Source organism: Malurus melanocephalus, unplaced genomic scaffold (genome assembly GCF_030028575.1).
Source record: "Malurus melanocephalus ecotype Western Australia unplaced genomic scaffold, MMel_1.1 scaffold_428, whole genome shotgun sequence".
Lineage (NCBI taxonomy): Eukaryota > Metazoa > Chordata > Aves > Passeriformes > Maluridae > Malurus > Malurus melanocephalus.
In genome coordinates this window covers 552,010-571,677 of record NW_026623660.1, presented here as the reverse complement: position 1 = coordinate 571,677, position 19,668 = coordinate 552,010, and the positions used below count along the sequence as shown (strand labels likewise).

Below are 19,668 nucleotides of genomic sequence, written 5' to 3'. Positions count from 1 at the left end.
TCTGACCCGCTGCCCTAAATGCAACTGCCCTGCCTGATCGCCGTCCACCCTCTCGCCGGTGAGGGATTTCACCTCCTGTGGCCATGTCTGCCAGATGCTGCCGGTTGTCTCTCATTGACCCGCAGATGGCCGGGGAGCTCCCGGGAGACGCCGCACGGAGCGGTCCCATCCCGCAGCTGCGGCCTGGCACAGGGTGACCGCGCCGGGACAGCCGAACAAAGGCACGGGGGGACAGGGCAGGGCCTGCCGGGCACCAGCGGTTCTGCCAGCACCAACCGCGGCACCGGAGGGAGAAGAGGCTCGGGCAGACACAGCCATGGCTGTTCCGTGACGAGAAGGAGATGATCCCCTTCTCCCCGCGCTATGTGACAGCAGCTCTGCCACAGAAGCGAGGGACAATGCTACACGAAGGAGGGGCGGTGACAGGCGGGCAGTACCCCCCGGGTGAGAAGCGGTGCCACACAAGGGACAGTGGCACAGGCTCAGTGTCACCGGGCTGCCCTCAGCCCCCCTCAGCGCGCTCCCCTCAGCCGCGGCAGCGCGGGAAGCCGAGCGCGCGCGCTCCCGCCCCGCCCCGCCCCGCCTGGCTCCGCCCCGGCCCGCGGCGCACGTGGCACCCTCGCTCGCGCTGGTCACGTGACGCGGGCCCGGGTGTTTCCCCCTCCGCCCCTCCCCGTCTGACCCCGTCTCTCTCGTCTGGTCAATAGCGGGCGGCGCATGCGCGGTGACCGCATCACGCCCCCTCCGCCCCCCCCCCCCCCCCCCGTCTCCCTCCGCCCTATATAAGGCGCGCGCGGCGGGGTCCCGGCTCCGCAGTGCGCGTGGGCGGCGCGGCGGTTCCGCGCGGCTCTGGGACCCCCCCCGCCCCCTTCCCTTCCCCCGGCTCAGCCGCCGCCATGAGCTCGGGGACCCCCTACATCGGCAGCAAGATCAGCCTGATCTCCAAGGCGCAGATCCGCTATGAGGGCATCCTCTACACCATCGACACCGAGAACTCCACCGTGGCGCTGGCCAAGGGTGAGGCGGGGCCCTGCGGGGGGCGCGGGCGGGCCTAGGCCGACGCTGGCTGAGGGGACGCGGTGGGGGCCGCCGTGCCGGGAACAATGAGCGCGCCCGGGGCCCGCCCGCCTCGTCGGGCTGCGGCGGGGCTGGAGCCCCGGGTCCGGAGCGCTGCTGTTCTCCGTGAGTCAGCATTGACAGGGGCCGCGCCGGAGGGGCGGGCAGGCCCCGGGATGCTGAGCAGCCCTCGGCTCTCCCGGGGAGTTCCCTGGGAGAAGCGCTGCTGGCAGCCTGGCTCTCCTTGCCATTGTCAGAAGCGGGGAGGTGGCGCTCGGCATCGCTGCGCGTGGTTCGGTTCCCCTCGCCCGCCTGTGCCCGGCCGTGTCGGTGCTCGGCTCTAGCAGGGCCCCAGGCCGGCGCCGAGGAAAACAGTTGCTATTGCTGCGTCTTTGTTCCTTCCGTGATCGATARCTGGACTCTGCTCAGGTGAGGAGGGTGGGAGCTGCTGCCCAGAGCGCTGTGGGGCACCTGCACGTGGGTCTGGCTCGCCGACCTTGCTGGCTCCTTAGCGAGGTTTTGCATTTTGTTTCCCTGTAAAAATACTGATCATTATCTGAAACAGTGTCATTTGGGTTCGGTTGTCACCTGTACTGGAAACTCCCGTATTTCATCTCAGTAAAACCTGTCCTGTCTTGTTTAGTCCCTCAAACATGGTCTTATTTCTCTACTGCTTTTCAAGTCCAGCTTGGCTACTTCAGCTAATGTGCATCGACGTTTTCTTTCCCTGAGTTTTGTCCTTCCTYGTTTTGGGAAGTTCACACGTTCTTCATTGCCTGCAGCCACCCAWCAGGGTTGTCCACAAAACAAACACCTTTTGTTTTGAAAGACTGTTTGCTGGCAGGAGGTGCTGACTTGCCAGATTCACAACTAACCTCAAGGCAGCCTGTGCCACTGTATTTGTCCGGTATAATGATGTTTATACGATGCTGGACATTGTTTGATGCYCATTAGAGTGTTTCCTGAAGTTAAAAACGGGAGTTTTCTCTAATTCACTTTTTCTCCAGGGATGTAGCTGTTTATTTAAATGCACAAATGAAGCTGTTTATGTTAGTACTTGGCTCAAAGTACTTGAGAGGTTGCTGGAAGGCTGTAGGTCCTTTCCTGTAGGTGCAGGAAGGTCTTCACCTTTACCCAGCAGCGAGTAGAATGGTTGCTTGCATACTTCTGACTTACACATGGTACTTGCTACTTCAGAGCTGAAGTGGTGTTTCTCAAAGGCATGTATGTTTAAAGTGCTTTATGGTGTGAGTAAGTACATGCTCTGGGTAAGATTTCTGGCCGTTCTTGTGTTTATTGGTCTCTCAGTGTTCAGTTTTGATGAACTGGAATGCCTAAGAAGTGGTTGTTAAAAGAGATGGACAACACATTTTTCCCTGCAAACCCTCCTTTTCATTGTAGCTCACAGGTTTTTTTTTTAAGTTTAGAGACTAAATAACAAAATTAGTGTCATAATTACAAATGTAGTGACAATGGTTGAAGTCCATCACAGCAGCATCAACCCCATGTGTGGGTGTCCGTGGTTTTAAACACTTGATCTGAGGTATTAGAAGGGCCATGAATTACTGACATGCTGTTGAAGTTCTCCAGACTCCAGGTAAATTGWTGTTAAACCCTGGATGCCACTGTTTAAACACTTCCATGTGCRATGTAAGTGCCATTCTCTTTGCTTCTCTCATTCATAAAGAAAAATTTAAGTTGAAAGAGACGTCAGGAAGAAAGTTGGTTCAGCATCTCACTTGAAGCCAGGCTAACTTTGATTTATATTTATTAAACCTCAATACATGGACCATATTTTAAATGCTGGCGATTCCATGGCTTAATTAGCCTCTAACAAGACAGACAACTTTCTTGCAGAGATTGAACTTAAATTGCAAAYAAAGGAAGTTTAAGCCCACTGCTGTCCTGTCAGCAGTGAGGGCCAGAAACTTACTCTCCCTTTTGAAGAAGTCTGAAGAAATTAGAGTTTTTCAGCAAGAAATATCTGTGTAAGCTCTGTTTTCCAGTAACCCAGTCACTCTTGCCGTGCTTCCTGCCCCTTCAGAGCTTGACCTCAACAGTCGTACACGAGTAGGAACTGTATTGTAAACCAGGAGCTGCAGYGGTGTGGGATTGATTTCCTGTCATSTGTAAGCAATAGTTACTRACTCCATGGGAGACAGCCCWTCCTACCTCCACAGGAACTTAAAGCTGCACTTTGTTCTTTGCCAGAAATGGTTAAACACCTCAGGTGCAGGGACAGGCAAGCTCAACTCTACAGCCCTTGATGTTGTTTTGTCTACAACAAGGACATGGCTTTCCACCTTTTTTGTTAGAAACCTTGGGATCAGCCAACTGAGAGGCTGCCTGGGCAGCTTTGGGCTTTGCAGGTCATGTGTTTGTCCATGTGGAAGTTGATGGGCTGATCATGGTGCTTTCCAACTTAGCTGTGGGATCCTGATGTAGTCCCTGGATACCTTTAGTACATCTTACCATGAGGTGTAATAATCTTATTTTGAGCAGGGATATCAGTGGTATAGTTCGTGTCCAAAAGGCCACAAGCATTGCTTTCAGTTTATAATCTGCTGCTAGTTGACTGGGTTACAGCTGTAATATGATCAAACAGCAGCTGGAGATCTAAAATAACTTGGAGAGGTTATTTACYCTAGGAACTCATGGAAGATGTCTATTGAAAGAAAGTGACTGACAGCTTGTCCTTTTACTAGTGAAGATTCTCCTGTTTAGATGCAAGCTGAGGTGGTGAGCAGTGTGCTAGGGACAACCTGGCATTCACCTGCTCCTTGTTAGCTCACCTGTATGTTAACAGGGTGAATGCCATTTGCAGCATTAAGTGCTGCCTGGTGGGGTGAGCCATGTGCATACGGCTGTTCATTCTGGAACAGGACTCTTGAGTATCCCTGGTTACAGCTGCCAACACTCCTTGTAAGTTAGAAGCAGCATGGTGCGAGGGATGCTCAGCAGTGGGGTTCAATGGGTCCACTTTTGGTACTCTTTTTCCTGGGAAGCTGCAGTGCCCCATCATCCATGTGACAGGAAACATGGCGTGTCCTGGTGGAGATGTTTCAGTACTTCTGTGGTGACCTGTTAAAAGCAATTGATGGAACTCCAATACAGAATTCTTCCATTGGCAGAAAATGTGCATCAAACCAGTACTTGCTGGTGCTTATCTGAATTGTCAGGGCCTCTCAAAGACAGAAGGCAGCCAGACCAGTGAACTTGGGAGTTTCTGTAACTKGTGGCTGAAATTTCAAGCTTCGCCTGTCAGTGTCTGATGTAACTGTGCTGTTTTCCTGTGCCAACAATCCAGTCTGACCTCTTCCTTCTTAATGGCTCAAATTAATTTATGTTTCTACCTGGTAGTTGCCACAGTCAGCTGAAGCTTTTTTTTTTYYCCMCTCTAATGTGTGACATWGCTGGTTAGTGCCTSTTCAAGTGTTCTGGTAGCTGGGACTCAGTAAAGCCTCCCTAAGCACTGAGATTTTAGATTTATCACTAACAGCTTGCCTTGTAGTCACATTAATCATAAAACCAGTGACATTGGAGTAGAGAGGGAATTTTAATAGGAAGTTTTTATCATGGATAAAACTGCCTCTATCTACATAATAAATGTATGAAACCAAAGGTGCAGATTTGAGCTTTAGCGCCTTCTAAGATTTCCCCCTGCTGCTTCAGGGGCCTCTCCTGTGGTCTGGTGCAGTTGTCTGGAGCTGAATGCCTGCATGGGACAGCTGCTGGGGAGGGAAGGAGAGTACAGCGCTTTAGGGAAGTCCTTTGGTTTGGAGTAGGATTCTTCGCTCCAGCTGGTCTATGGTCTTTACCTTCACAGCTTGATGTAAACAAAACTGTTTATACAGGCTGCTGAAAAAGTTGGCATTTGAGGGAACAGATGTGTGTGAGGAGGAGATTGAGGGTTCTGGAAGTAGCCGTTGTTGTTGTTGTTATTGCAGTTGGCAAGTGTTGCAGGAATACTTTTTAATTGCATAAATGCGAGCTTGCACAATGCTGCAAAGGCAATACTATGCTAATGTCACCTTTTCCATGCTCCAGTGCGATCCTTCGGAACTGAAGACCGGCCCACAGACAGACCGGCTCCTCCCAGAGAAGAGATCTATGAGTACATTATTTTTCGAGGAAGTGACATCAAAGACATCACTGTCTGTGAACCTCCAAAAGCTCAGCATACTCTGCCACAAGATCCTGCCATTGTCCAAGTAAGTTAGCCTGGAGTGTTGATAAAATCTGAGAAAAAACATTGGTGGTGAAGGACTGCATTTTGGTAAAAACTTATAGAAATGAAGGCAAATCAGTCTCCAGGAATCTTCAGATTATTTGAAGCATCCTGAATTTAGTTGTAATATTTAAAGTAGCAGCAGCACTAAAGACTTCAGTCAACAAAAGCCAAAGCTAGCTGAGAATGCAGGAAAATCACAAAGAGGTAAACTAACCCTTCTCAGAATTTTCTTAACCTTTAGTAATGTCATACATGAAGTAGAGAATCACTACCAAAGCAAGTTGACTTCTGGACACTGTAAACGGAAATGTACTTTGTCTTGTTACAGTCTTCACTGGGCTCTGCCTCTACATCATCCTTTCAGCCACATGTGCCTTACAGCCCGTTTAGAGGTATGCCACCTTACAGCCAGCTTGCTGCCAGCTCTTTGCTTAGCCAGCAGTATGCAGCTTCCTTAGGTTTAGGTAAGTACAAACTTTACTTGCTAGAATAAAGGTGCGGTCTTGTATGCAGCTGTTGTGAAACCAAATAACAGTAACTAATACCAAACTCTTTGCCAARTGTCAGGCTGCAAGGAGCAGTGAATAAGTTGCTAAAAACTTTATGCAATGATTTTACTACAAGGAGGCCTCTGTTTCACTTGCAGGTGCACACACACATGCATATGAAAGAAACAAACTAAACAGCTGAAGTTTCTTTCTGAAATTAATGTGAATACCTGACAGTKGAGGCCAGTTCATTTCTAACCAAACACACCTTACATGACTTGTGAAAAGAACTTGTATTCCCAGAGAGGACTGTTTATAAGCTGCTCTAATGCTGTTCTAGAGAATCTTGTATCTCTTTCCAAGTCCTTCAGATTTTCACTACCTTGTATCTTATCCATGTATCTCTGCTCTCTTCTTCCCTCTATCTCTTTAGAGAAATTGGTAAGCCCTCCAGCATCAGCAGCTGCTTCCAGCCCTAGTTCTTCTCCGTCTCCACAACCTGTTTCAGAGCCTGACATGTCTTCAGAGCCCCATCAGCTCTCTTCCAAGGGTAACAGCAGTTTGAGGACTCCAAATATTTGGAAGAACTGCATGGCACTTGCAAACACTCTGTTCTTGTTAACCCCTCCTAGAATGATAGTGCTCATATGGGTAATGCTAGTAGAACTAGGTTGTTCTCAGCTTTTTTTTTGCCTTTCATTACATGAAGTGTGATTCCTCCTGTCCTAGAAGTATCAATTAGAGAGACAGGAGGAAGGAAAAGTCCAGGACAGTGGATCCTTTTGTGTAAGTATCAGGAGAAGGATGAAGTTTAGTGTTGCTAATGTGCTGCGTCCTGTCCAGAAACCATAGGGATTGGGTGAGGAATTAGTCAACCTTTCCTGGAAAGACAAGCACACTGCTTAAATTGTGGGTGGCCTTGTGGTTGGAGACCTAAGCTGATGAAAAATTTGGGAGTATTGTCTGTAATTGAGCAAACATCAGGATAGATTTCATGCATGATGGGGCATTGTACCTTGTCCAGACTCCCAGTTAGTAAAGCATGACTAACAGTAAGCAACTCCTGAGTCCTGGATACAGAGATAACACAGTTCTCGGTGCTTGCTTCTACGTGTAAGATATTTAAAGAAGGTTGAGATATCAGATGGACTGACCATCCTCAAAGCAGGGACATCAGGTGCAGCCTGCATTTAAACATGATAATTAGTTTCATCTGTTTTTTACTTAAGCATGTATGCTTGCATTGGCATGAAGCTTTTCACTTACTCTCTGATATTGGCCATCTATCTGTGCATAGTTTCTCAATATTCTGGCTAAACTTTGAAACTTTCTCATGTTAAAGTTGCACATCAGCTTTGTCCTACTAAATAATCCTTAGGATATGTCTGTCTTCCTTGCAAGTTTTCCAGGTGTACATTAACTGGGAACCTGCATGATGTAACCTACTGGGTATATCTCATGTGGACTTGGGTGACCCAGAAGTGTCAGTGGCTTGGTTTGTGTGAACTCTTCAGCTTTTCACTTTTCTTGCTCTTTTAATATATTCAGTTAAAGTTYGCTTCCAAGCAGCTCTTATGCATAACTACATAAACCTGTAGTACTCCAAACCTTCTAATTAAACCTAGAATGCAGTGTTTCTTCTGAGTACTGAAGACTGTCACTTTTTAATATAATTGGTGTAAGGTATACCAAACCATGAAAAGTATTTACATGTTTTGTAGTGTGAATAAATAAGCCTGGATGGAAGAGCAACAGAAGTCTTGGTAACACTTTGGCCTTGACCAAGAAGGAATTTAAAAGGGTAACTTTGAGATCCTGGTCTGGTTTCAGGTTTTCCTTGTCTGAAAGCTCTAGCAATAAGCAATGAAGTTGAAGGACTTCTAAAAGCAGTTTACAAAAGGGGATATAGCTGAGATGCTTAAGCTTTTGCTGCAAAACCTTTTTGACAAAGTGGGGAAACTTTGTTGAACAGTTTCAAAATGGTGAATTTTTGTTTCAGATTTWAAGTTATCATGTAAAGTAAAATCCTGCATAACATAGAAATTAGATTTTGGTATAAACTGTCTGAGAGACTGACCTGGCTTGGTTGTTAATTGTTTGTCAAACTTGATTTAAGAAATAAATGGGTATATTTCTTATACTGAGGCTCTGGAAGTGAGAGCCATRACTTGTATGGCAGTGGTGCCTTACCTGGTGCCACTTTAACTTAGCCTGTAATGATCCACACTCAAGGCTTTGAGTCATTCTTGACCAAATGGTTTCTCCCTAGAAGTGGGCAGGGTTTGAATGGTGTTGGCACATTTTCTGAGAGGCACTTAGTCATTGGGATTTTTTCCAGGTGCTGGCTTTCCTTCTGTTCACCCAGTCCGCAAAAGCCCCATGGTAGAGCAGGCTGTCCAGACTGGGCCAGTTGACAGCATGAATTCCCAAAAGCTGCCCCCAGTGAAGGTGCCCCCGGGGATTCCTCGCAGCGCCCGGCAGGTCCCGCAGGCCAACAGCAAGACGAGCGGTACGTACACAATTCCAGCCCTGAGCGCTGGGCTGGGGCATCCTTCCAAGGTGCACTCAACTGRTTGGGGTTTGTTCTTGTGCTCCTTTAAAGTTTATCCTTCTTGTTCAGTAGATACAGTTCAGGCACCACCTGTGCAAACCCAGGGACAGGTGAATGATGAAAACAGAAGACCTCAAAGGAGAAGATCGGGTAGGTTAAGCTGACACTAAACAGTCGCATCAGCTTGTGRAGGCGAGTGGTGTTAACTCCAGTGAAGGATTATCTGACAGAAGATTGAGATAAAGCTTTGGGCATCCAGAGATGCTTCCCTAACAAAACAGCATCTGGAGTTGCAGAAGTTGAGAACATTCCAGGGAGAGAGTTCTAGAGCCTTTTCTAGAAACTTAAAGGTATGTCATAAAAATTGATGCTGTGACTTGGCAGCAGCAACTGGATTTCTCTGAAATCTCAAGTATTTTTACTGGGAGAGGCAGCCTGTCTAAGACTCTTCAGGGCTTTTATACAAGAGGAGCTATGGCACTCAGCTCTGTAAAGCAGAATTCTCGTTTCAAAGTGGCAGTATAAGAGTGGGTCAGAAGCAAGTGAAATTCARGGAGGTTCCTGCCCGAGTAAAATGAGAAAAGACAGAAAACAAAACTTCAAACTCTCAGGTCTTCAAATTAATTAGTGTGCAGAAGAGGGTTGTAGCTTTTCCAAAAAKGAGTGGATAGCATCTCAACTGGAAAACAGGAACTAGACAAAGTACAATCTCCCTTTGGGTGTGTATGAGTCTTTTGCTGGATTTTCTGAGACCTCCTCTTTGCCATCACAGGTTTTAGGCTAATTACAGTGCTGTGTAAGCAGGTTAAGAGCAGACAGGAAAGATGATTTTCCCCACTGACCTTAGCTTTTCTTGCTGTAGTGTTCTGACTTCCTCTTTGCACACTGGAAGGAAAGTTGGATGCACTCTTAGTGGTAAGATTGACATCTAGGAATGCTCCGAAAGTTAAAGTGTTGCTGTAATGTGTCTTCTACAGCCAAAATCAGAAGTTGCTTTCAAAGAGGTGTGGCCTAACCACAGGACTGGAAGCCAGAAACTCCTGAGTTCTATCCCTGGTTTCCTCTGGTGTTGAGCAAGTCATGTAACCTCCCTGTGCGTTACCAAGTGTTTAAACTCTCCTGCTTTCAGGAAACAGGAGAACCAGAAACCGTTCTAGAGGACAAAACAGACCAACTACTGTGAAGGAAAATACAATAAAGTTTGAAGGWGACTTTGACTTTGAAAGTGCAAATGCACAATTCAACAGAGAGGAACTTGATAAAGAATTCAAGAAGAAACTAAACTTTAAAGGTTTGTGCCTTCATTAAATATGAATTGCTGAGCTAGTAGTAAACACTGCATAGACAAACTCGTTCTGAGAAACTGCATGATTACATCTCAAATCTTGTTTGAGGGAGCAAGAGAACAGATGGCTCTGCAGTGTGTGCCTCCAAGAAGTGTAATACATTTCATTATCTTCAGATGACAAAGCAGAGACGGGGGAAGAAAAAGGGGACCCTGGAGTGGCAACCCAAAACAATGATGGTAATGCAGAGGAGGACCTGCTGGGGCCCAACTGCTATTAYGATAAATCCAAGTCTTTCTTTGACAACATTTCTTCAGAACTGAAGTCTAGGTGAGTGTTTTCTAAAAGCTTGGTTTTTAAATGGAATTACAGGTGTAAAATTCCAGACATAGTCTGTGTAGTAGGGTTTAATTATTTAAAAATTTTACAATGCAAGAAAGKCAGCAAAACATATTTTAGAAGAGAATATTGCCATGCATTTGGTGGCTCATAAGGGATGTGAACCAAGCTTCATGCAGTGGGATCAAAACAAAGGGCATTTCAGCTGATATTATACCCTTGCCTGAACTATGATAGAGGAGTTCTCATTTCTGTTTCCCAGTACTGACTTTGAACCATTGATTTAAAACAAATTCCTTATCTGGCTTGTGGGAGAGGAGGCATCAGGGTCATGCTGTGCTGAAGGTGCAGCTGGCAGACAGGACTGAGCTAYGCCTGGAGTTGGGGCAGAGAGGTCATGTCTGGCTGTGAAAATGCATTAGGTTAAATGTTGAGGATATGAAGGGAAAGCTTCAGCTTTCACTGCAGCACTGATGTTATCAAGTGCCTGGAGAAATGAGACATCACTTTAGTGTCAGCACAAGGGATTCCCTCAGCTCTGTGGCTGCAGAGGGGTTGAGATGGAGCATGTGCATTCCAGCTGATCTTTGTTGCAATGCWGCTCAGCAAAATCAGGGTTTTGAGGCTTCCTCACTAAGTGAGCTGGTGGCTCTTTAATGTTCATGTTTAACCTGAACTCGGCCTTATTCAGTTCCAGACGCACCACGTGGGCTGAGGAAAGGAAGCTCAATACAGAGACRTTTGGAGTGTCTGGACGGTTCCTTCGTGGCCGCAGCTTTCGAGGTGGATTTCGAGGTGGAAGGGGGAGTGGAGCAGCGAGGAGAAACCAAACCACTCACAGAGCTGGTACTGGCAGAGTGTAACTTCAGAGGCAAGTGTTCTAGCAAGAGWAAATACTCTCTCTGAGCCAGGTTTGTCTCTTACTCTGTGCCTGAACTGTCTGTGCAGCCTGTTTTGCTCTYCAGTCTCATGGATGTATCAAGAATTGGATCTGATTGATCTTTCTAATGGATACAAGGATATAGGAGGGGTTTGGCATGGTGTTTTAACATGCTGATTATTCTTGGGCTCACCTGTCTGAGAAAAGGCTCAGCTCAAGCAAGCAGCTCTTGGCTTCTAGCTAAGCCTTTCAGCTGATACAGGGGTGTGAACTTTGCTCTGGGGAGAAGATCCCCACCATATCAAATTTAATTCTACCTTTTTTTCTGAATAGGTTCAAACATCTCTCCTGAGAGAATGAAACTGTATATAGAAAGAAACCAACCAACTGCTGCACTAACATGGGAAAATGGTTCATATTGTTTACTGTCTCAGCTCAAGCGACAGAATTTCATGTACTACTGCTTATATTTCGGACTTTTTTTGGACCAGCCACTGTCTGCTGGAACATTTTTTTGGAAGAGGGAATGTGTTCAGGGGTACCTTCTTCAGGGTGTCTTTTTTTTCCTTTGTGTTTTTCAAGTGCAGACTAACTTACACAGTTCTTCTTTCTGGGTCTCTCAAGGCTGCTATAGTCTAAGCTCAAAGTCAGACTCCTTTTCTGAACCCTGGAGAAGAGAAATCATGCTGTTTTAACACGGAACCAAAGCTCACTCAAAATAAACCAGCTATAATTTGTTCTGAGTAACCAAATGGATTCTCTTTGGTGCTGCTGGTCTCACATATCTCAGCAGCAGGTGTGAAGTAGCACTTGGTATCTGGAGAAATGGATTCCTGGTGCTGAGGAGTTGTGTATATTGTCACTTGGGAATACTGGAGTGTTGATCATGTGGTAGTGTTTCTGACTGTACAGCTGTTTGTGGGCTGGTGCTGGGCTGGAGGTAYCACAGGACTGTGGCTCTGCCTTGAGCTGAAGGGTGGTGCTGGCAGTGCCTCGGGCTCRGAGCTCCTGGCTGGAGTGTGGGGATACCGTGTGGGATGGGAGCAGTCCATGTCCCCACTCATGTGCAGAGTTTTTGGCAGTAGTGACTGTCTGGGAAGCAGACCTGAAGCTCTGACTTGGTTGCCTCCGTTTGTACCTCGTGGGAGGCAGCACCAAATGCAAACAGTTCTCTGTACTCTAGTAGACTGTGGTGGAACTCTTTGGAATGTTTTCATTCAGCTAGGGATGGGAGACCATATAATGAAGCTTAACAGATGGGCATGTTTAATTTCTTTCCTCTATACCCCCATACTGTAAATAGTTTAGTTGTTTTTCTTTTGTTTTTAAAAATCTGTATGTGGGGAGAGGGCTGGGAGGGAGGGGGTTACCTTTGTTTGCATGAAATAAGTGGGTTAAATTGCTATAGGCATGTGTCCCGTTTTTGGTTGGTAGGGAATTTTGTTGAAAAAGCACCTTGACAACTGAACCCCTTACATAGTTCAAGTTTTTTTAGTTATGCATTGACCTAGGTTACTGTAAAAGCTTGGATTTATTTTTGTAGGACTTTATTGCTGAGAATTAGAACATAGCAGTGGGGCTGCTCTTTGGAGTAATGTAAATTGTAATTACAATAAACATGTAAATGTTTAGTGTTTCCCTCCAYCTCTGTTCTGTACATAGCTCCGTAACATCACTCCCTACAACTCTTCTGGCACCTGTCCTTGCAGGGTTCCCATCCAAGCTGGAGCAAACCTGGCTGCACAGCTCTGGCAAACCTGGGAAGTGTTACACAGTATTGAAAAGGGCTGGAACGCCCAAATGCAGACACTGCACGTTGTTCTGTTGCCCTGGTTCCCATGCTGGAACTCAGCCTTAAGGCGGGTTATGTTACCCCAGCCTGGCAGAGGGAGTCCCTGGGTTGGTGGGGCTCCCCAGGAGCCTGACAGGTGGCAGCCTCAGGTACACACCTGTGAGCTGGAGTGTGCTGGAAGGGCTCACACAAAGCTGCTCTGCCTCTAATTTCTCTGTTGGCAAAACAGCCMGTGTGGCCCTAAGTATGGAGGTGGAATTGCACTGCCAGACAATGCCCTGGCAGCGGATGGTTGAAAAATCCTCATTGTGCCTGTGTAATCATCATTACTCAGGTGTAAAACTGCCTGTAAAACAATTCCATTGTTTCCACAGTAAAGCTTCAGCTCCCACGCCTAAGACATGTCCTTGTTCCTTGATACTCCTGAAGTTTGTGTCCCAGGCACTGAGCCTGGTTCCCCATGTCTGGGAGTAGGGGGGATGGGTGGCTGTGCCTCAGCCCCAGGGCTTGTTTCCTGTGAGCCCTTCTTCCCCAGCAGCACTGGAACCTTACCAGCTTACCCATGGAWAACTCCCAGTGTGTGGAAACAATCGTAATGACCAGCAGGGAACMAAGTGCAGCTTTTTTCACCTCAGTGTTCCAGTCCAAGGGCTGATAAATTAAACCTGGTGTTCCAAGATCATGCTTTGTCCAACTGATGCAGTCTAATGTGTCCCTGAGTAGCAGCAGCACTGCTGCTTCCCTGTCCTTTGTTCCTGTGGGATCCTCTGCCCCAGGTTGGCCAGGCAGCATTTCCTGCTGAACAGCTCCTAGGACTGTCTGTCTTGGCTGCCTGGAGCATCCCACTCCAGGCCAGGGGCTCAAATACCTGAACTGCCTTTTGCAGGCTCCTGGGATATATTCAGTCCTCTCTGGCCTGCTGCCACCCTCGTCCTCATCTGCTCCCATCACACTCTCCCTCTCTGTGCAAGAGCAGACCCAAGAGCTGCTTTGCAAGGGCAGTTTGGTTCCATCCACTTGGTGGAGAGAAATGGAGAAACCTTTACACTGAAGGGGCATCTGTTCCTATTGCTGCAGATACTGACATGTGGGAGTATGAGCTCATGTTGGGGAGAGGCCTGAGGCTCCTCTGAAATGAGGAAACAACTCAAACCACCTCCTCGGGTAAGGGGTAGAGGAAGTGTGGGAGGGCAAATACCCTCAGAGAAACTGTGGAAGAGCTTCAACTCTGTTGTATGAAACAKTCGCTACAGTTACTGTTGAGCTCTTGGTGTATAAATCCCCACCCAAGGCAATCACAACAGCCATGCTTTATTGTGAGCCAGATTTGGAAGCACCAGGTCATGCACCTTTGCCCTAAGAACGCAGCAGCACGTTCTCATGCTGACCCTAAAACACAAGCCCTCATCTCTGTCCTGTCCTTCAGCAGGAAACCACTCATCTGCTGTCACAGGCTCTGGCAAGGCCTGTGTCCTGACCTTTAACCTTGAAGATGCCTGTTAGGGAATAAAAAACCCAACTCCATACTAGTTATGTTGAGGCCATAACACACCCCCAAGACAATTGCTTAAAGAAAAAAAAAGGGAGATGCTGAGACCTGAGACAGTGCAAAAAAGAACCATTGAACAAAGTGAAGTGTCCAGGGAAAAAAATGCAAGCAAAGTCTCTGTCCTTTAATGGGTCACTGCTGCTCTTCTGTAGCCAACCARATTATCCTGAGTAATTAAAATCCAAGGAACAGACAGGGTTTTTTAAATAACAGCTTTAAAAAAAAATCAGTAGGTTTATTGTAGGTCTCAAGAGAGCACAGTATGAGTAACTGGAATGCCTACATGTCTATACAGAATAACCCATCACTTAAAAAGAAGCAGCTAGGTGGGTGCATTTCATTCATCATGATGTTTTCTTCTGTTTTTTCTTTTCATTTTCTTCCTTTTCCTTTTCAATTTCAGCCACATACTTCTCAATTTCTTCAGGGTTTAGGATCTAAAACAGAAACATGGGTGACCCTCAGGCTACCAATAAACTTAGAAAGATATTTATGGAAGTGATTCTAGTTCTGCCATGGGAAGAACATTAACTGCTGTTTATCTGGAGGCAGGTACCTGCTGTAGACACAACAACATTCCTTGGCCACCAAGAATAAACTGAAGTGCAAAACGTGAGATTAAGGGCTGGAAGTGAAAGCAGATCAACAAGGGCAGTATCAGAGATGGGCTCAAGGGGAGAGAAGCAAACAGCCTCACCTTCAGTGGCTGCTCCCGTCTCATGACTGCTAGCTCAATGTTCTTCCCACCAGACTGCACCACCTGGGTGAGGCAGAGGGAAGCATTAGGAGCYGGGCCAGGAATTCACTCCAACAAACCCTCTCAGGTCTCCTTAGAACAGATACGGATAGGGAGTATTTCACTCCTTAGTTCTACCAGCAGCACTAACTCTCGAAAGGGTCTTCACACTGGTGCCTGTGTCCTCAGCGGCTGGAAACACCTCAGCCCCACCACATGACTTGTGCTATTTTCTGTATCTCAAACTTCCAATTTTGAAAAAATATTCAGCATGTGCTTGAGCACATCTTTGATTCATTTGTGTGAACACCCAGAAGTGGTCTCTTTTCCTCCCCACAGCTGCTGGTAAATTCTGTATAAACTATGGAAATTCTTACCCCAAATATTCTGAACCTTGAATTTAATCCAACACCCACAGCCTACAGTAAACAGCTCTCACAGATCCTTTGCAGTACTTCCCCTGGGAGATCCACAAAGATTTCCTCATATTCACATCTAAGGAGTGAACCTGGCCACAGGGTGAAAAGCTACACAAGAGATGTGAAGCAGCCTCACCTCGAGAAGAGCCTTGATGACAAGTTTAATAGTCAGATCATCCGTTTCAATGGCCTCATCGGTGTAGTTTTTCTCCAGGAACTCACGCACAGATTTAGCTCCTCTGCCAATGGCATTAGCCTGGAAACATTGAGGGGGAAAAGACAATAAATGGGAGTTTAGAAGAGATTGAATTTGCACAATAAGCAAGMAATATTCTTGGAAGCAGGGTACAACTTCCCAAGGAAAGCTGAACTGCAGACAGCCCCTCAGTACATTTGATCATTCAGGATTTTTGCAGCTGTGAGCCAGCACCATCTGGCCAGYGAGACCTCCTCTACGCCAAGCCCACTTTAAAGGAGACATTAACACACAAATATTCCATTTCCACAAGAGACTGGATCCACTCACCTTCCAAGCATGGTACGTGCCAGAGGGGTCGGTCTGGTACAGCCGAGGGGTCCCATCAAAGTCAAAGCCCACGATGAGGGCGGAGATCCCGAAGGGTCTGCGGCCATTGCTCTGCGTGTACCTCTGAGCACAAAGGACACACACSCACTCACATGTGGTTCTGGAAACATTTCTAGGGTGCAAAGCACACTCTGGAGAAGTTACAACCAGAAGAGCCASCAGAAATGCAGAAGAACTGGGCCAGGTGTGTTTGCAATAGTTTGAGAGAAATGATAAATGTGCCAGAAATACAGASACAACTGTGAGATTAGGATAAAGAATGAAGTGAAACTTTGGAAGTGGTGCCCTGCTCTGGCAGATTAGTGATTATTCCAACAATCACATTATTCCCATCACCACTGTTCCAACACATCTGTGCATAAATAAATTAGATTTTCTCTAATTCCCACTGTGGCTGAAAATCAGTTTAATACACTTGACAAATGAAWTATTTTCTCACAGAATGCAGCTGGGCATATTTTGATGCTGCAATTCATTCTAAATTCATTAATATCAAACATAAAACATATTAAGTACTGCATCAATTTGCTCCTCTTTTACCCCTCCCTGAAATTGTTTAGCAGGAGAAGAGAAAAAACTACAAGAAGCCATGATGAGGTTTGACCACAAAGTTACCCAGGCCCCTTGTTCTGGGAGTGAGATGAGCAGAGTGTTCCTGATGATGTAACACAYGGAGCTGTGCAGTCCTTAAAAGAGCTAATTACTTTATCTTGTGGCAAAAAAARCCCAAATCAAACAGCACTCAATCCTTTTCCATTGCTACATCCCCATTCCCAATAGCAGATGACAAACTCCCTGTGTTTTTGTTACACTGCTTTTTACCAGGTGAGTAGAATGAGGCCAGGAYAGACACTCACATAGTTTGACATGTCAGCTATTACATGCTCCACGTGTGTTACATCCTACATGTGTTACACCCTAGTCCCACATGTTACACCACACAACATCACACTTGTTACACACTACATGTATGTTACACATACCAGCTGTACATAATGCATAACATATGCTAACGTAACAGCACACCAAACATCTGCAGCAGGTCAGGGCACGTTTTCACAGCAGCTCTGTGCAGCCCCAAGTACCTGTTTCAGGCTGGCAATGTAGCGTGTGATGTACTCCACGGTGACAGGGTCCTCCACGGTGAGCCTGTGGCTCTGACATTCCACTCGAGCTCTGTTTATGACTATCCTGGCATCAGCTGTCAGCCCTGAAATGACAGAGTGACCTCAGAACACAATCTGGYCCTAAAAGCCCCATGAAGTCAGTGTCAAGAAAAGCAAAGCAGAGCTCTCACTCTCAGGTTTGCTGAGAAAAAGCATTTATAACCAAAAATAAAAGATTTTGTTTACAGCTTCCATGTTTGTGAGTTGGATGACATATGTAATTCTGAACCAGGTAATGGGGAATATTACTGACGGCATTCCATATCCCAGCAAATTGGCAATGCTTATTCTCACACACATTATTCCTCATGCAGTCCACCCCATCAGCCAGTTTCATCTGCCAGCAAATCTCATCTAGTTAATGAGGCTACAGCAGCATRACATTAGCTGACAGAAATGAGTGTGACCATTTAAAAAAAGATTTTAAAGGAAWTTAGTTCTTATTTCGTCATTTGTAATGCTGTCATTTTTCATTTACAGCCTTGTTTTTATTAGAGAACTTTTCCTGAAGTTTGTGAACACCCCTGCACGTATCCCAGCCCCTGRCTAAGGGAGCATGGCAGGGAAGGAGCTGAGCCTCTCCTGCACAGTGAACTGTTGTTTTAGTCGGTGAAATCAGATCTCCCCTTAAAAGTATTGACACTGACACTCTACTTCTCCATATTTAAAAAAAGGCATAAGCTACTGTGGAAATACCCTGCTTCCCACACTTCTCAGCCAGTTTTACCCTGTATATTCTCTGAATCCATATACATGCCCAAAGATCCCCCAATAATGCCAAAACCCCTGAAGGGACCATGTACCTGCAAAAGCCATGCAGACATTGTCATCCAGAGCGCAGATCTTCCGAACGGTTCTCTCATCCTGGAGTTTTGCCACTGACTTCTTCTCCACACCAAGGACAACAATATCCTTCCCTCTTACTCCAACCTTGCAGGCATGAAAAGAAGTAAAAAARTTAAACTAGGTCCAAAAAATCCTCATAGTTGCAGACTTTACTCAAATGAGCAGTAACAAACCAAGCACAAACCCCCACACTGTGATCACTGTTTTGGCTTGAGGTCAAGATTTTATTTCCCACTCAACCCGAAGGCAGGACTGATGTAACAAAAATTGCACTGCATTTCAGGGTGCAGTTTCATCAYAGTTTATACCAACCTAAATCACTGTGGCTCCCAAGAGATATATTCCAACTGCTTTTACAAACTGTCTTCTCTCCAGCAGCAGCACCACGGTGTCCACAGGCACAGAACCAGAATGGACAAGGAAAACCCCCCTAGTCCAGTGGCACTGCTCAACTCAAGGGCCCAAAGCACTCAAGATCAGGCCAAGTAACACCTACAGCTGCCAAAACGTCCTGTCAGTAGGTGCATTAATGTCCTAATTCATACTTTAAATACCCCTTTTCCAGCAAAAGGGATGGAAAAAACCCTTGACCTTTTCCCTTTGTTCCCAATGTTTCTCATAGGGTGATGGAATAAATTTTTCTTATGGGGTGGCCCTGCTGTCAGCATGTTCCAAATATTTCCAAACACATTAAACTCAACAAGAGACAAGACAGGGGTGGTTATATTCAATGATGTCTCCACTTTTACAGCATTTTTAATATCTGAAAAAAATGAAGAACCTATTTGGCACTAAATCTYGTTACATTCATTCCCATTCCAAAGATACCACATTTTGGTATTGGTAATTAATACTTACTACAAGTATTAATACAGTTATGACTTATTAAAATTATAACTTATTATTACTACAACTAATTACAATCACTGACACAATGTTATTTGCAAATTAATACTTTTTTTCCTCCTCTCCTAAATTAAATAAAACTTTAATTGAGCAAAAGATTGGGACAACTGGAAGCTGGGAGCAGGAAGGTACTTTTTAGTGCCTCTACCGACGTGTTTCCCAATCCACTGGGGATCTGCCTCGTGCACAAACACGGAATATCACAATCTGTAGCACGTACAGACCAAGAGAGGAGAGGCTCCCTCCCGGCCGGACACARCGCCTGAGCCCCCCAGGAAGCGCTGGGCTTTAGTAGCTCCACCGGCTCCAGCTGGACCCCAAGGAATGTCCCTGGAAGCGGATCCCGCTGCAGCGGCCTCCGGGGCCCGCCAGGCCGAGCGCACAGCGCGGAGCAGGCCCCGCCGCGAGCCCCCCTCAGCCTCAGCCTCAGCCTCAGCCTCAGCCTCAGCCTCAGCCGCCGCCCCGCGAGCCCCGCGGCCGCTCACTCACCGCGGTGGAACCCTTCTTCACCGCCTCCTGCGCGTACTCCACCTGGAAGAGGTGCCCGTCCGGGGAGAAGACGGTGATGGCGCGGTCGTAGCTCATGGCTCCGGCAGAACCCGCACCGTCATCCGGGCGGGCCGGAGGCGGAGCGCTGCGCTCCTGCGCTCCTGCGCTCCTGCGCTGCGCACTTGGCGTACGCACCCGGCGCACCCTGCGCAGCGCTCCCGCCGCGCGCTCCTGGCGCAGGCGGCCGGCACGCCCCGCACGGCGCGGGAACCCGCACGGGTTTGGGTGGGGGGGAGCTTGAAAATCAGCCCGTGCTGTGGGCAGGGACACGTTCCACTATCCTAGGCT

General features: G+C 46.9%; 2 protein-coding genes across 6 annotated transcripts; one reads left to right on the top strand and one right to left on the bottom strand.

The window, feature by feature from the left end:
- The first annotated feature begins 758 nt into the window (after positions 1–758).
- LSM14B (LSM family member 14B) lies at positions 759–12,636 on the top strand. 5 transcript variants are annotated; one of them, XM_057379962.1, is made up of 10 exons: positions 761–1,017; positions 5,104–5,267; positions 5,616–5,751; positions 6,209–6,325; positions 8,114–8,284; positions 8,399–8,476; positions 9,456–9,617; positions 9,789–9,942; positions 10,643–10,822; positions 11,165–12,634. In XM_057379962.1, the coding sequence occupies exons 1-9, from the start codon at positions 897–899 to the stop codon at positions 10,812–10,814; spliced, it is 1,275 nt and encodes a 424-aa protein (XP_057235945.1). In that variant the 5' UTR covers positions 761–896; the 3' UTR covers positions 10,815–10,822; positions 11,165–12,634. The 5 variants fall into 5 exon arrangements, with proteins under 5 accessions (XP_057235948.1, XP_057235945.1, XP_057235944.1 ...); XM_057379961.1 differs by having other exon boundaries at positions 8,396–8,476; XM_057379965.1 differs by lacking the exon at positions 9,456–9,617 and having other exon boundaries at positions 759–1,017; positions 8,396–8,476; positions 11,165–12,636.
- Positions 12,637–14,383: 1,747 nt separating this feature from the next.
- PSMA7 (proteasome 20S subunit alpha 7) lies at positions 14,384–19,471 on the bottom strand. The gene is made up of 7 exons (XM_057379966.1): positions 19,321–19,471; positions 17,883–18,009; positions 16,999–17,123; positions 15,854–15,976; positions 15,464–15,583; positions 14,870–14,932; positions 14,384–14,609 (listed from the first exon to the last, which is right to left on the bottom strand). The coding sequence occupies exons 1-7, from the start codon at positions 19,414–19,416 to the stop codon at positions 14,517–14,519; spliced, it is 747 nt and encodes a 248-aa protein (XP_057235949.1). The 5' UTR covers positions 19,417–19,471; the 3' UTR covers positions 14,384–14,516.
- Positions 19,472–19,668: the final 197 nt, after the last annotated feature.